The sequence below is a fragment of the Lampetra planeri genome, chromosome 74 (assembly GCF_965212315.1).
Source record: "Lampetra planeri chromosome 74, kcLamPlan1.2.h2, whole genome shotgun sequence".
Taxonomy (NCBI): domain Eukaryota; kingdom Metazoa; phylum Chordata; class Hyperoartia; order Petromyzontiformes; family Petromyzontidae; genus Lampetra; species Lampetra planeri.
In genome coordinates, this window is record NC_136179.1 from 2,914,857 (window position 1) to 2,929,882 (window position 15,026).

Genomic DNA, 15,026 nt, shown 5'->3' on the forward strand with positions numbered 1-15,026 from the left:
CTGCATTTCCCATAAATATGCTAAATTCCTCTTGATATTCAAATTATTTTGTCAAGGCGCCTTTTCCCCCCAATCACGTGTGCTGTTTCATTCAGACGCTGTCGCCTCGACAGACCTGGTTTTCACCTGAGGACGGCTGCTTGCGTTGTGGCCGAAACGTCGTGAGAATCATTTTATTTTGTTTTATTTTTATTATTTTATTACTTCCCTTCTACGTGACTTTACCGAAAGAACCAAGAAGCTTTACCATTTCTTCTTTGTTGGTCAGCTGGCGGTACTGGTACTCGTAATCGCGAGCCAATTGGTCGTATAATTTATCCCAGAGAGCCTTCGTATCTGCTGCCATGGAATACAGCAGAATCGTAGCGAAGAGTTGATGAAGCTGGTACGGCATCTGAAAGAGCGAGGCTTCTTTCTGACACGCAACCCATTCGCGATCGCTCTCAAGGTAGCCTGCTCGCATGGCTGCTTCCAGCGGTTTGTTTTGATTTATTTTATTCGTAACGCACCATCCATATGCGCTCCACCATCCACCATGGCCTTGCATCGCAAAGACACAGCTCCGGTGTGCGTCAGCGTGTGCGCCATCCACAGTGACATTGGTCAGCAATTGCACCGTTCTGATCGCACACAGGTTGGCCCCTGCATCTTCCGTCTGTATGTACACACACAGACAGATCCGCTATGGGGGCACCTATTTTTTTCTTATAAAAATGATTTTGTTGGTGTTTTTACGTTTACGTATTCCCATTGTGGGTGTTTTACGCATGCATCAGATTTTTGGGTTCCTCACATATGGTATCAGAGGTGTGGGTCACTCCATTTCTCAATCGAACAATAACGGGGATCGTTTGAGTTATGACAGCTTGCAGATAGAAACATTGCATGATCGTATACTAATAATGACAGAATTTGTACCCCAGTGGAGGGCATCCCCCACCCGGCGCTTCTTACCGGTACTGTGAGACTTACAAATCCAGACCTCTCCTCCTCCTGAACCGTTCACAATACCCTGTGGTAGTACCATAATCATCTCAATAAAGCGATCACTTTGCAATGTGCATTTTGATCCCGGGAGTTACCCGGGTGGTGTCACACTGTACTCATTGTTTTAGCATGTCGCAAATTCGGATATGGCTTGTGCAACGGCCAGAGAGTGACAGCGGCGGGGGCCGGGCTGCAACCTTTTTAGACAGTTTATTACATTTCAAAGTGCATGGGATTGGCGCTCCAAAACATCATAAATGTACAGTAACACCAACTGCATCCGTGGCAAACATGATACGCGGATACATGCTGCATATTATGCAACACATGCCCTTACCAGCAGCAGCATGCCGTCCATGGAGACGTGATCAACGTCAATACATAATAATGGTAATAAGCCGGATAAACCGAAGAGTACCCATTGTACGCATCAAACAGTCAGCTGGGTTGCCCCATGGGGGTATTGACCCATGGGCGAAACTGTAGGGGGCGCTACGCAACTGGCCGTGGTCCCGGCAGGTGAAGCTGAAGCTGCCAGCTCAGTCCGCTAAGACTTACTGTATAGCGAGTAGCGACCCCTGCCTACTCGTAAGGTAAAGTTGTTTGGGGACTCCACTAATCGCAGCACGCAGCAGCCATTTTTTTACGTAAATATACGTAATATTAGCGTAATTACCATTCGCACACTTGCATACACACCACACTCACACAGCGCAGGGTCTGCGCCCACAGTGCACTGCAGCACTGCGGGCAGACCTTGCCAAACCTATGCTATCGCTCTCTTCGGGGCGTGTTAATTATTTATTTTTATCGAATCAAAGTGAGCTGTGGCTTTTTGCCGGCTGTTTTATTTTCATCGAATCAGAGCGAGCTTCTTTGGGCGGGTCCGTAAATAAATTAACGTCCAGATACGCACGCAGACGACCAAACCAGCGTAGTTGTTTAAGATGAGCCGCCAGTTACCGGGCGTGGCTTTGCCCAAATAAGGATTTGCACTGGGACAGATATCGGCAGCGGCCGAGAAGAGATGACGTCACGCTCTAGAGCGCGGTGGTCGGGGGTGGGTGACATGACGTCACTAGCGAGGAACACCTCCCCCTGGCGTTTGACGCCCGTGAGGTCACGCTAAGCGGTGACGTCAGAGAGCGGGGTCAGAGTTCAAGTTTGTTGACAGAAGGGGAGCGGCAGTGTCGTGGTGAGCGCTGCGCTCCGCACCGACCAGCCGAGTTCCATTCCCGCTCGTGGCCAACACCGCCAGTGACGACTTTCTGAACCGGTCCTGAGCCTCCCCTACGTCGACTCAGCCTCAAACGAGTACCCGGTGCGGTGTGTCAACATCGCCACTGGGGAGACAAAGGCGGCCGGGCGTGGTGCTGGCCACCCACCCCCTCGTGTGCCGTCCCACCCTTAATAGGTGCTCGCTAACAGCACTTGCCCCTACAGTCCGTTAAGGCTATACGGGGGATCTTTGTGTGTTGGGAGTAAGTTTGAGTGGCGTGTAGTCGTGGGAGTTGAACGGGCGCCTGCTGCTACTGACAGTCGTTGACTCCGGTTGGACAGACGCTGATAGACACACACAGACAGACAAGACAGGCGGACAGACACAGACAAGAGGAACACAGAGACAGAGATACAGAGACGACATAGACACAGAGACAGGCAGAGAGAGACACACAGAGACACAGACTGACAGAGAGATGTTGAATCGAACACACTGAACTCGCTCCATTGAAAGAGTTTCCTCGATCTTTGCCCATTCCTGGAAGTCGTTCTAGTTTCTATTTATTTCATTGTGTGTGGTGTGTAGTGTAAGCAATGTGGGATATCGATGAACACGGACATGAACAACATCAGCAGACAAGACGTATTTCATACTCTTTGGTGCTTTCAATAAAGTCACGTAGGTAGAACAAATAAAATAATAATAAAGAAATCACTACGCTTCGATCGCAACACGAGCGGTCGTCCTCAGGCGAAAACATCCAGACATGAGGACTGCCTGTATGAAAACCAGCATGGAAGGGGCCCAGTGTGGGGCTGGCATTGCTAATGGCATAGTCCCGTGTGTGTGTGTGATGTGAGGTCTTCTGGCAGCAGTCATTCTCCGCTGTAGTCCTGGCATCTGCTGCTCAGCTTCATTCCCCAGCTGTGGTCCCAGTGGCACCGTCTCTCTGGGGAACCGTGTGGTGTGTGTAGCGAGTATCACTGGGTGGGTGGGTAGTGTGGTGATAGTGGTCACGGTTGGCACCGATGCACGACCACCACCACCACCCCTACTGGGCGGTGGACCTGCCACCACAAAGCAGCACGCGGCGGAGGAGTGAGGCGATCGCTCTCGCCACGCGAGCGAAGCCCCCTCGCTTCCTCTTCTTTTCGTGCATCCCCACCTGCACCTCTTCCATCTTCTCCTCCGTCTCACCCTCCTCCATCCCCTCTTCTTCATCCTCCACCACCATCTTCTCGACCTCTTCCTGTGCCACCTCCATCTTTTCCATCTTCTTCTCCTTCGCTAGCACCATCTCTTCCTCCATCTCCTCACCTTCCGGCACCATCATCTCCACCACCGTCTTCTCTTCCTCCTCTACCACTATTGTTTCCCCTTTGTTCGTCGTCTCCATGTCCTCCACCACGACCATCTGTGCATCCTTTGTTGTCTCCTTGTCCTCCATCTCCGTATTGTCTTTCTCTTCTCCCTCCGTGTTCTCCTCCATTGTCACCATCACAATCTCGTCCTCCTTTGCCTTCTCTTCCTCCGATTTCTCCTCCTCTGTCTCTACCTCATCCTCCATCATCTCGTTCACCTCTTCCTTCGTCTCCTTCTCCACAACCTCTGTCTTCACTTCAAAGGCCTGGACGAGTGAGGAGGAGGGCTGCGCTGGCTCAGATCTGTGAAGAGACAAACACGACAACGTTCCACCTTGCTGCTACGGCAGACATCGCCATCTCCCCATCGTCCGTGGGTTTAATGTGTGGCGGATTAATTCGAGCTGAATAGAAACAGCAATAACGACATGGCCAGTGAGTGTTCTTAGTATTGGTGCCGTCATTTTCATGGCGCCAGGCTATCCTTGAGATAGGTGCAGCTGTGTCTCACACAGGTTGCTGTAGTTTCACAGTAGTGGGTGGCGTTGCTGTGCAAATTTAGCTGAATAATTTTAAGTGAAATTTTTTTGCTCGGTAAAGTCACGTAGGTATAAAATCAAATAAATTAAATCACAACGTTTCGATTGCAACACAAGCAATCATCATCAGGTGGGAAACCACAGCAAGAAACATTCTTGCAATAACGACATGGCAATCGAAACGTCATGATTTAATTTAATTTATTTTATTTCATGCCTACGTGAATTTACCGATATAACCAAAGAGTATGGATCCCTGTAGTCACGAAAACTTCAAATCTAGATTTAAAATTTTCTATATGTATATTCTAATTGACCCCTTGCACATAATGTCCTAAGCATTTCAAATGGCATCGATAGAGACCCTGAACGTCCAATGTGACGGAATGGGTGTGTATCTGTGTGGTCAATGCAGCAGCAATAATAGCCAAGGCGGGAAGCAAGATCTGAACTGTAAGCGGTGAAGAATGAGTGCATGACCATTTGGCCGCTTCAACACATCCACGATTTCAAAAAAGTGTCCGTCAGTGATTTGTGGTCGAGAGAGCCACCTCCCTTGACGTCGAAGGCATCTCAGAGTGCATTGCATGCGATGAGCCTCTCGCATCTCTCATCTCATTGCGTTTTAAATTGGACACCCCTCTCAGTGGTAGCTGTCGCTGTGCATTACGAGGCGACTTGGCAGCTGGCCTGGAAACAGGCGATAGACAGCGAAAATCTCACGGTGGATGGAGGGTTACATGGTGAAGATATGCCAACTTTGCTATGTGGTCTAACCCAAAAACCAGTTATGAAAAATAAATCTGTCCACACTATAGCGGAATGTACACGTGGGGTTTGCAGTGTCTGTGAATTTTGAGAGCGCGACAGGGCTTGAGCACCTGTGCATCACAGCAACATTGACCTGGGTTTGATTTCCACGTTTGGCCACATTCTCCGTGTGGATTATGCAGCCCCTTGTTCTGGGAAAGTTCCGCAGCTTTCTCCCTGTTACTGAACCCACACAAGCAATGCAAATCGTTCAATTTGGATCGCAAACAGTAGCAACTTTCTTGCAAAATGCGAGGAAACTTGCAGGATCCTCCTGAAAAAAAGTCTTAAGACCGAGTAAGGCTGATGCTGCGTGAGAAGCATGGCAATAAATAACAAAAATAAACACACAGGGCGCACACGCAGAGTGGTTTACCGTGGCTCAGCGACTCCGGAGTTTGCTTTATCTTCTTGGAAGCCCTCTTCTCCAAAGCTCGGAGCAATTGGGCTCAACACAGGTTTGGTTGCGTTGGCGGCGGCGGTGGTGGCGGTAGCAGTGGTAGTGGTGCTGCTGCTGGTGGTAGCGGTCTGGAGCCATTGTCGCTCGATCTTGGCGAGGCGCTCCTCCTCCTCGAGGCGCTTTTGCTCCACAAGACGCTTCTCCTCCATCAAGTGCTCCTCCTCTTGACGCTTCACCTCAAGGAGGCGCTTCTCCTGCATGAGACGTTTCTCCTCGAGGAGCTTCACCTTGCGAAAGCGCCTCTCCTCAAGACGCTTCTTCTTCTTCTCGAGACGCTTCAGCTCTATGAGACGCTTCACCTCAAAGAGGCGATTCTCCTCCATGAGGTGCTTCTCTTCCTCGACCCGCTGCACCTCAATGAGGCGCTGCTCCTCGACAAGGCGCTTCTCTTCTTCCACCCGCTTCTCCTCCATGAGGCGCTTCTCTTCCTTGACCCGCTTCTCCTCCATGAGGCGCTTCTCTTCCTTGACCCGCTTCACATCGATGAGGCGCTTCTCTCCCTCCAGATGCTTCTCCTTGAGACGCTTCACCTCGCGAAGGCGCTTCTCCTCCATGAAGCGCGTTTCTTCGTGGAGGCGCTTTTCCATGACGCATTTCACGTCGTTGAGGATTTTGTTTCGAAGGCACTTCTGCTCCGTTTGGTGCTTCAACTTGGCGAGGCGCTTCACCTCATTGGGGCGCTTCTCTTCCATTGCGCATTTCTCCTTCGCAAGGCGCTTGTCCTCCTGGAGACGCTTCACTCCGCTGAAGTTCTTCACCTCCCCAATGCTCCTCTGTTCACGCGAAGATAAGCACATGACCATTCAGACATGCGCACTCAGGACAACATCCATTCTCGCAGGCACACAAACATGGACGGGCACGTAGACAAACAAAAATGCATACTGGCACATCTTTGTACGGATGAAAACATGCACGTTAACTCATGGCATGACGTGATGATGGAGGGATGGAGTGATGGTGTTGGGAGATGGTGTTGTGATATGGAGAGGTGAAATTGTGGAATGTTCTGGAGAGAAGGTGCCTTGTGATGGTATTGACGCTTTATGAGGCTCTATGATATTGTATTGATTCTCGATTTGAAGCTTTCGTGACTGCAAGGATGCATAAGAGTATATTGTATTGAGTTGGTGGTGATGTGGTGTGATGAGAAAGGTGATGTGAAGAGATGGTGTGGTGATGTGAGGTGTAGTGATGTATTGGTGCAATGGTGTGGGAGTGTGGAGAGAATGTGGTGTTTGACTCCCATAGACCCCATACACACCTTTGGGGAACGATTTTCATAGCTTTGGCCTGGGAAAGGGTCCACTTCATCCATAATGTCCCCCCACGTGGTCGACTGGCGCCATGACTCCCGGGCTACGGAAAACAAAATTAATTCAAAGGACGAGTAATGTATTAGAGAACGAAGCACGTGGAGATTCACGGAACTAATTCTGAGATTATTGTAATTACCTCTTAACACATAACATCACCTGCTGTTGAGAAATATTAATCACATGGCAGTAAAACGTTACAAGTAAATATTTTTGTAAGCATGTTGAGATCATCAATTTCATGAACTTGAGACCCCCGTTTAAACAAAGATGCTTGAAACGCAGCTCTAAATCCATGCTGTCTGCCACCCTTGACCGTTACCTCTTCCCATCACCACCAAGCCACGTCCACTAAAAATAATTAATCAGGGAGCTGCCTCCTCTGCATAAAAGCCACGTGATGCAGGTAACTGGGACTTACCATCATAGTCCTCCAAGATCTCAGCCCACTTGCGTTGTCTGTCCATTTTGTTGGGAAGGAATGGTTTCTGTTTGATGTTGGAGGGCCTGGGGAGGTTGTAAAAACGCTCAGATTTATCAGCCTTTTGAATCACTCATCCTCTCAATTATTACATATTTGACCACTCGCTGTACCAATCAAATCACTTTCGTGCCGTTTGTTTTACAAGTCCACTCACTCGCTTGTTTGCCCACTCACGCGTGCGTCAGATCACTCACTCATCCACCCACGCGAACATGTTTATTCCAACTGCCTATTGCATTAGACATAATCGCCAGACATAACCGTGATGTTTAACCTCTAATCCAGACAAGTATGTTGATGCACAGCCCATTTGTATTAATCGACTGTTTGATAAAGGCCCCCCCCCTATGTCTTGTAGGTCATTGGGGTCAAATGACCATACTTTAATTATTTGTTATAACCCTAGAATGACGTCGTAGGTCACTTGATGTCAGAGGTACCGCCCATGTGGCTGTGACATCACAGATAGGAGACGTCTATGGCAGCAGCTTGGGTCTGACCTAAAAGGCAGACTCCTCCCCCGTGTTGGATAACATTCAATACATGTAATGCAGGGCACAATTATGCAGGCAATCAGAACACAATCATTATGGACATGTTAATCATATTATATGAGATTTAAACAGGTTAGTTAGGAATGTTTTAAATGTTGACTTGCTTTGGGTCTAAACAATGACAGTAACAGCAACATATCAGAGCATGCCAAGTAACCTAACTAATAGTCCTAATTTGGTTTTAGAAAATCCAATTACCAACATATACAAAAATAATGAAGCTTTAGTTTGTAGTCAAAACGTGCAGTAAAAATAAACAACACACATCGTCAACAGGGACGCTCACCTCGTTGAGGATTCGCTCTGCAAAAGCTTCTTCTGCTGCTGCTCACTCGTGTGCATTCCTCTCGACTGCGGGTGGAGGCGTGGCTATGACGTAACAGAGGTGACGTCACTACAGCGAGGCTCCGCCCCCACGCGCTTGGCGGGCGCACCACGTGGTGCAGTGCGGGTGGTGTGCGTCACCGGAAACAGCAGAGTCCTCGGTTCGACATTAAACATTTGCCCCCTCGCTTTGTGCTGTCTTTGATGTCGCCGTTACTGCGGCGAGGACTGAAGCGATGCCTGGCCATCAGGCCTGGCATATACCTAGGCCTCAGGCTTCATATTTGTTCATAGTTATTTTTTGTTTAATTGGAATTATTAACTTGCATTTCATTAATTACATTTCAAGCGCATACACACCATCCCATTGGTTTATTTACTTTTAAATTAAGGTTTTTATTATAGTTATTGATCTGTAGTTATATTTAAGTGAGTGAGGTGGTTTTACTAAGTGTGGATTTGAGTTACATGTAAATTGTTATTGTGTAAAGGTAATTTGGGCTTTTTATAATTTAGTTGTTAAAGAGATTGTTTATTTGTGTGTGTCTGTTATCGATGTCTGTGTCAGGTTACATATCTATGTTTGTAGCTGTGTGTGTTTGTTAATTTATGATGGGTGGTGATGATGATGTTACTTGATAATGGATGGTGATGATGATGATGGGTGGTGATGAAGATGGGTGGTGGTAATGAAGTGTGGTGATTATGAAGGGTGGTAATGATGATGGGTGGGGATGATAATGTGTAGTGATTATGATGGGTGGTAGTGATGATGATGGGTGGTGGTAATGATTGTGGAGGTTATGATGATGGGTGGTGATAGTTATGGGTGGTGATGATGATGAGTTGTTGTGATTATGGATGATTGGTGGTGGTTATGATGAATGTTGGTTGTGATGGCTGGGTGGTGGTGGAGACGATGGTTGGTGATGGTGAGTTGATAGTGATAATGATGATAATGGGTGTTGATACTGATGATTTGTGTTGATGATTATGGGTGGTGATGAGTAAATGAGCAACCACCAGACACATAACAGCAACAGAAGTAACTATAGCAGCACCAATAACAGCAGCGACAACAGCAGCAGCAACAACACATTTTGAGGGCGACGCAACTACTTCTGATTCTGCCGTTTCTGCTGCTCGACTATTTGTAGCCAGGCCCTGCTCTCGCGGGACCACCCACACGTCTTCGGAAATTATTGCGATGATCATGTCTGAGCTGAAAATTAAGTGACTAAACGTTACTTTGTTTAACCATAACCGTGGGTAGGTTAGTATCTGGGGGCTCAGCGAATACTACTCATGAAATAACTCGTACTCCTTTATGACCGACTTTGTACTAATTTTGGTTGATCGAGACGAACACTGGATTAAACATGCACCTCTTAACCCCTGCCTCGCATTCACGACTAATAATTTGCATTTACACATAACATACAGTCAAGCACAGTAAAATGCTAATACGACTATATTGTTATTCTAGGAGTTTGAATTCGATTCTAACCCTGCACCCCCCACAGTTCGCATATCCAACCCCCGGGTCGATTGAACGTCAGCTTTCTTTTATATGAGCAGATTGAGATTTTAATACTTCTAATGAGATTCGAATACCGTATCCATGAATCGCCTACATATGAAAATGTGTCGTTAAACCCGCCACCACCCACACACCCAATTAGTAAGGTTTGTCACGTAAACAGGACATGCTAATTCGTTACTAGTCCAGCACAATGGTGTGTTGGAGAGCCAAGCCACAACATTTACAATCTGAGTACGACTTTTCGCCAGTAATTACAACTAGTTTCATTAGGCTACGACCAGTTTTTGTGGAGACGTCCTCCTGTTTCGTTCCGTAAATAGAGAGGTAGATGTGATGACAAAACGTGTGTGCTCTTCTTGCGCGAAGTGGGGGAGGGCGGGGTGTTAATGGATACATATATATATATGGCTATGGGTACCCATTGCCGTTTGGGTAATGTATATGGTAATCAACGTACAATAGGCATGCGAATTAAGTGAACCCATTGTCCTTGTGCTTCCTGTCGATTGTGTGTACTAAAATAGCCGTGCCAACGGTAATCCTAATTGAAGAATAGTGACCGGAATAGACATGCTTTAGTAACGAATTGTCATGTTCTGTTTAAGTGACGTGATTCTATAACGACCGTAGTGTTATTGTAATGATTTTAATCCGATCCTTGCACGTACACTATACATACATATGAGCAAAGTGCTATTCTAATAAGACCACACTGTGATTCTACTGCTTATAATGAGATTCTAATACCTTACCTATCCATTGTAACGCTGTAAAAGAATATTACCTATTGGGTTTCACTCCCTCGTCGAGAAGGCCGCTCTCTTCCTTTTGTAAAGTTACATGCTAATTTCTCAAGTGAACATCACTAGTCCCGGCCACTTTTTTATGACCCGAGGTCTACACCCATTTCAAACGTTGTAAAACAGTCTGCCTCAGCAGCAGACAATGCTTTCCAACATGACGGACGCTTGTGTTGTGCCCAAAACGTCGTGATTTATTTTATGCCTATGTGACTTTTAATTAAATAACCAAAGAGTTTATAATATTATAAACTATGAACTACAACCTATCCATTATAACTCCGTAAAATACTATTAATTGTTACATTGTATAATCACGTAAATGGAGGTATGGGATTACAATCGAGGACAATGGATGGCATGGGGAACTTGTTTTTCCAGCGCTCATCCCATTTATTAAAAATAGGCGAACAATTACACACTGAGATGCACTTACATATTCATGCATGAAGCACAATGGGCACATTACCCTTCGGTATGTTAATATACATGCGGATTGTACCTTCCAAAATTAACAATCGAATGCAAATATCCTGAAAGACAAAGGAATGGATCCTAGGGGGGGAGTTATAAGGCGGCTCAGAAGCAGAGCTTAATGCCATTTCGAGAGAGAACTTGATGAGGTTGGACGCTCGACTCGTCGCTCTGCTGATCGCCCTTCAACCGCGAGACAACGCATCCTGGCGAGCACAATTGCTGTGTCGACAGTTAGGCGACTTTGCGTCGGGAGAGTTCGTGGCGACATCTTCAGACGGGTTCTAGACATCGATATACCGTGAATCTCCAAGTAAGTGTCTATTTTCGCGGATAAACTCTTAAACGTGTTCGTCGTCAAATTAGCGGTATTTTTTTGCGTCTCGGTTAGACGCGAGTGTCGTTCTTGTTTTAGCAGTTAACAAAATCCAAAACTCTAAAACGCTAAACATCATTGCGGCCGATAGCGTACATTTGACTCGATAACACCGCTGCTGTTACTACGCTCACATGGAGCAGAGACGCTCTCCACACGGAGGCAAGAAGCCATTCAATTGCTCTGTGTGTGGGAAGTCCTTTTCACGGCCATCACATCTTAAGAGACACCAAAGAACACACACGGGCGAGAAGCCATTCCTGTGCTCTGTGTGTGGGAAGGCATTTGCACAATTGTCAACTCTTCAAACTCATCAGAGAACACACACGGGCGAGAAGTCATTCCAGTGCTCTGTGTGTGGGGAGGCATTTGCACACGCGTCAACTCTTCAAGACCATCAGAGAACACACACGGGCGAGAAGCCATTCCTGTGCCCTGTGTGTGGGAAGGCATTTGCACACTCGTCAACTCTTCAACACCATCAGAAAACACACACGGGCGAGAAGCCATTCCTGTGCCCTGTGTGTGGGAAGGCATTTGCACACTCGGTAACTCTTCAAGAACATCAGAGAACACACACGGGCGAGAAGCCATTCCTATGCCCTGTGTGTGGGAAGGCATTTGCACAATCGTCAACTCTTCAATACCATCAAAGAACACACACGGGCGAGAAGCCATTCCTGTGCTCTGTGTGTGGGAAGACATTTGCACGCTCAACAACTCTTCAAAATCATAAGAAAACACACACGGGCGAGAAGCCATTCTTGTGCCCTGTGTGTGGGAAGGCATTTTCACAGTCGTCAACTCTTAAAAGGCATCAGAAGGTCCACAACGATAGGAAACTGAAATCAAAAGCTGAAATTCAAGGTGCTGCAATGAGCCTTGAAGAAGTTTCCACCTTCGATCCCATGCAGTTTGATCCCGAGAGATGGCTGGATGTAATGGAGTGGCTCGAGAGTCAACCAGAGAGCTCGGGGTGACTGAAAAAATATTATGTCATGTGGCTATACCTTTTAATCCGTATCGAGTACTTTTGTGTGTAATTTTTACCATTTTAGTTTAATTACGTGCATAGTGGTGGTTTGTAATGTTATCGGATTACTTGCCGAAGGGGTGTGATGAGCACTGGTTGTGAGAGGGTTCAATTGTAGTCGTTAAGTGTTCCTGTTGAGCTAAAGTTGGAATGCGTCTGTAGGTACATCTTTACTCAACATTTTAAACAGTTTTTTTCAAGTATATAGCTTTTTTTGATTGGTATTAATCGACTTTAGATAGCTGATTTCAGGATGTACATTGATGACGCGTTCGTTGAATATATGGCCTTGACTTCAAGATAGACGCACAGTGAACAAATGTGGTGAACTAATAAGGAAATCATGGGGAATGATACTTTAACGCTTTGGTATTCCTGGAACAGAAATGGTTTGCATGGTACTGGAAATGTGTGAACATAGGACATAATAAATATTCCCTTCGAGTTTTGACGTAAAAATGATTGCAGATGAATAAAAACGTATTTTTAACCAATGTTTGTCCGGTCTTTATTTTATAATGTTCCTAGCAAAAACATGTTAAGAGAATTTCAGGTGTAGGATCTCCGTCACACAAGTGTCCCCTTAACCGGCAGCATCTTGTCTGTCTACACGATTAACACGTGTTCCTTGAGGTGAAAGGTCCCCGTAGTTAATCGTTCATCAACGTACCAGTCCCTAATCCCGAAGTATGTCGGGGATAAACTGTACTCATAACATGTACACTGTAATACTATGAACGATAACACTAAACATTAAACGATTATAAACTAGTGTTTTAATTTACAACCATATAAACGGAGGTAAGGTATTATAATACTATTAGAAGCATTCGAATCACAGTGTGGTCGTATACGAATCGCTAATATGTATGTATAGTGTACGTGTAAGGATCTGATAAAATGTATTACAATTACAACATGGTCATATTACAATCACGATTTTCACTGCTAGATGTAATCGAATAACAAAAGACGGAATATATTTATATAAATACACGCTAAACTCATTATAAACTCATCAGATTATTAATGGTGACAATTATTAAAACAATCACAAATTGTGACAGAGAAATTCCCACATGCAAAACACCACTCTCACGTGACGAATTCTTAAACAAACTGCAACACTCAAGTGACAAAATTCAACAAAAAAAGGCCGCAATAAAAAGAAAAACATCAATGGACAAATCCAAAAAACAGTCAATACATAGACGTTAGTAGCTGTTAGAAAAGACAACACCTAGCACCTTCAACGATACACATTATACAGCGAACTCGTAAATGGGGCGGTATATGACAGCCTTCGCTGCTGTCGACGGGGCCAAGCAGTGAGTGTTTAACTCCATTGTTTCAGAATCCGTGTCATCACCCGGCCAAAGCGCCTTACCCAAACTGCATCTCCCGAACAAGGCAGCCTTCCCTATGCTGTGTATTTTAGCAGCATATTTACGGACGCACTTGAAGATAACAATTTCGTCTAGAAAAGGCAGGCGACTTGTTCTACCAACACGATTTCAAATTTCTACCGAAAGAAGTATGAGTTCATTAATGAGTAGTATTCACTAAGCCCCGATGACACTAACCTACACACAGTTATGATTAAACAAAGTAAACATTAGTCGCTCATCCCAGCTCAGACATGATCATAGCAATTATTTCCAAATCCGCGTCGGGTCCCACGAGAACAGGGCACTTCAACAAAATTGTAAACTCACATTGCATACTCTAACATTATAAACTCTAACAATATAACCGTTAAACTATGAGCTATACATTGTAACGCTTTAAAATAACACTACAAACTAGTGTTATAGTAAACTATAATGTTGTGAACTCTAACCATATAAGCTATGAGCGATACATTATAACGCTATAAAATAACAATAAACTGGTGTTAAAGATTAGAACACCGAACATTGAAGTGTGATATTCGAATTCACACCGTGGTCCTCTAGTAATCACACTTTGCTCGTCCGTATGTAACATGCCTGTATGTAATATGTACTGTATGCATGTGATATGTCTGTATGTAGTATGTCTGCATGTAACATGTATGTATGTAATATGCACGTGCGAACCAAGGGTGGAATATGTGAAACGGAAAGTGCAGGATCAGGATGGGATTACAAATATTTGAATAACACTTTGGTGGTATAAGGATCAAGCTGTCCACTATTGGATGAATATTCCATCTCAATGGCATCAAATAGCAATATTCAGTATGAATATGTAAAATAATCGCACAAACCCAATATTAGCCCGTGAAATAATGAATCGTTACAATTGTAATGACTCCGGACTCAGACTGCAGAGGGTTCTTTTATTTAGCCTTTAACGCGGTTTCAGACCCCAGTCGTCACGATATAGCAACGACGACGACGAAACAGCAACCAGCCAACACAGCCCCAAACCTCGTTCCTCCCCCTCTCTCATTCTCGGCGTGAACCTCCGCCCACACATGGTCCCGCCTTCCCTTCTCGAACTCTCTTTATCTTGTTGTCACCAATTGTCCCTTAGTTGACGCACTGTTTTTACATCACCCATAAGAAAACACACACGGGCGAGAAGCCATTCTTGTGCCCTGTGTGTGGGAAGGCATTTTCACAGTCGTCAACTCTTAAAAGGCATCAGAAGGTCCACAACGATAGGAAACTGAAATCAAAAGCTGAAATTCAAGGTGCTGCAATGAGCCTTGAAGAAGTTTCCACCTTCGATCCCATGCAGTTTGATCCCGAGAGATGGC

At 45.5% G+C, this 15,026-nt stretch overlaps 1 protein-coding gene across 1 annotated transcript in view; it reads left to right on the forward strand.

The window, feature by feature from the left end:
• The window catches only part of LOC144737822 (uncharacterized), a 29,404-nt gene extending 14,600 nt beyond the window's left edge, over positions 1-14,804 (forward strand). Inside the window, exons 5-6 of the mRNA XM_078620696.1 lie at positions 11,448-12,163; positions 14,801-14,804. Of these exons, the coding sequence (XP_078476822.1) occupies positions 11,448-12,163; positions 14,801-14,804 (720 nt within the window). The remainder of the gene's footprint in view (positions 1-11,447; positions 12,164-14,800) is intronic.
• The last annotated feature ends 222 nt before the right edge of the window (positions 14,805-15,026 follow it).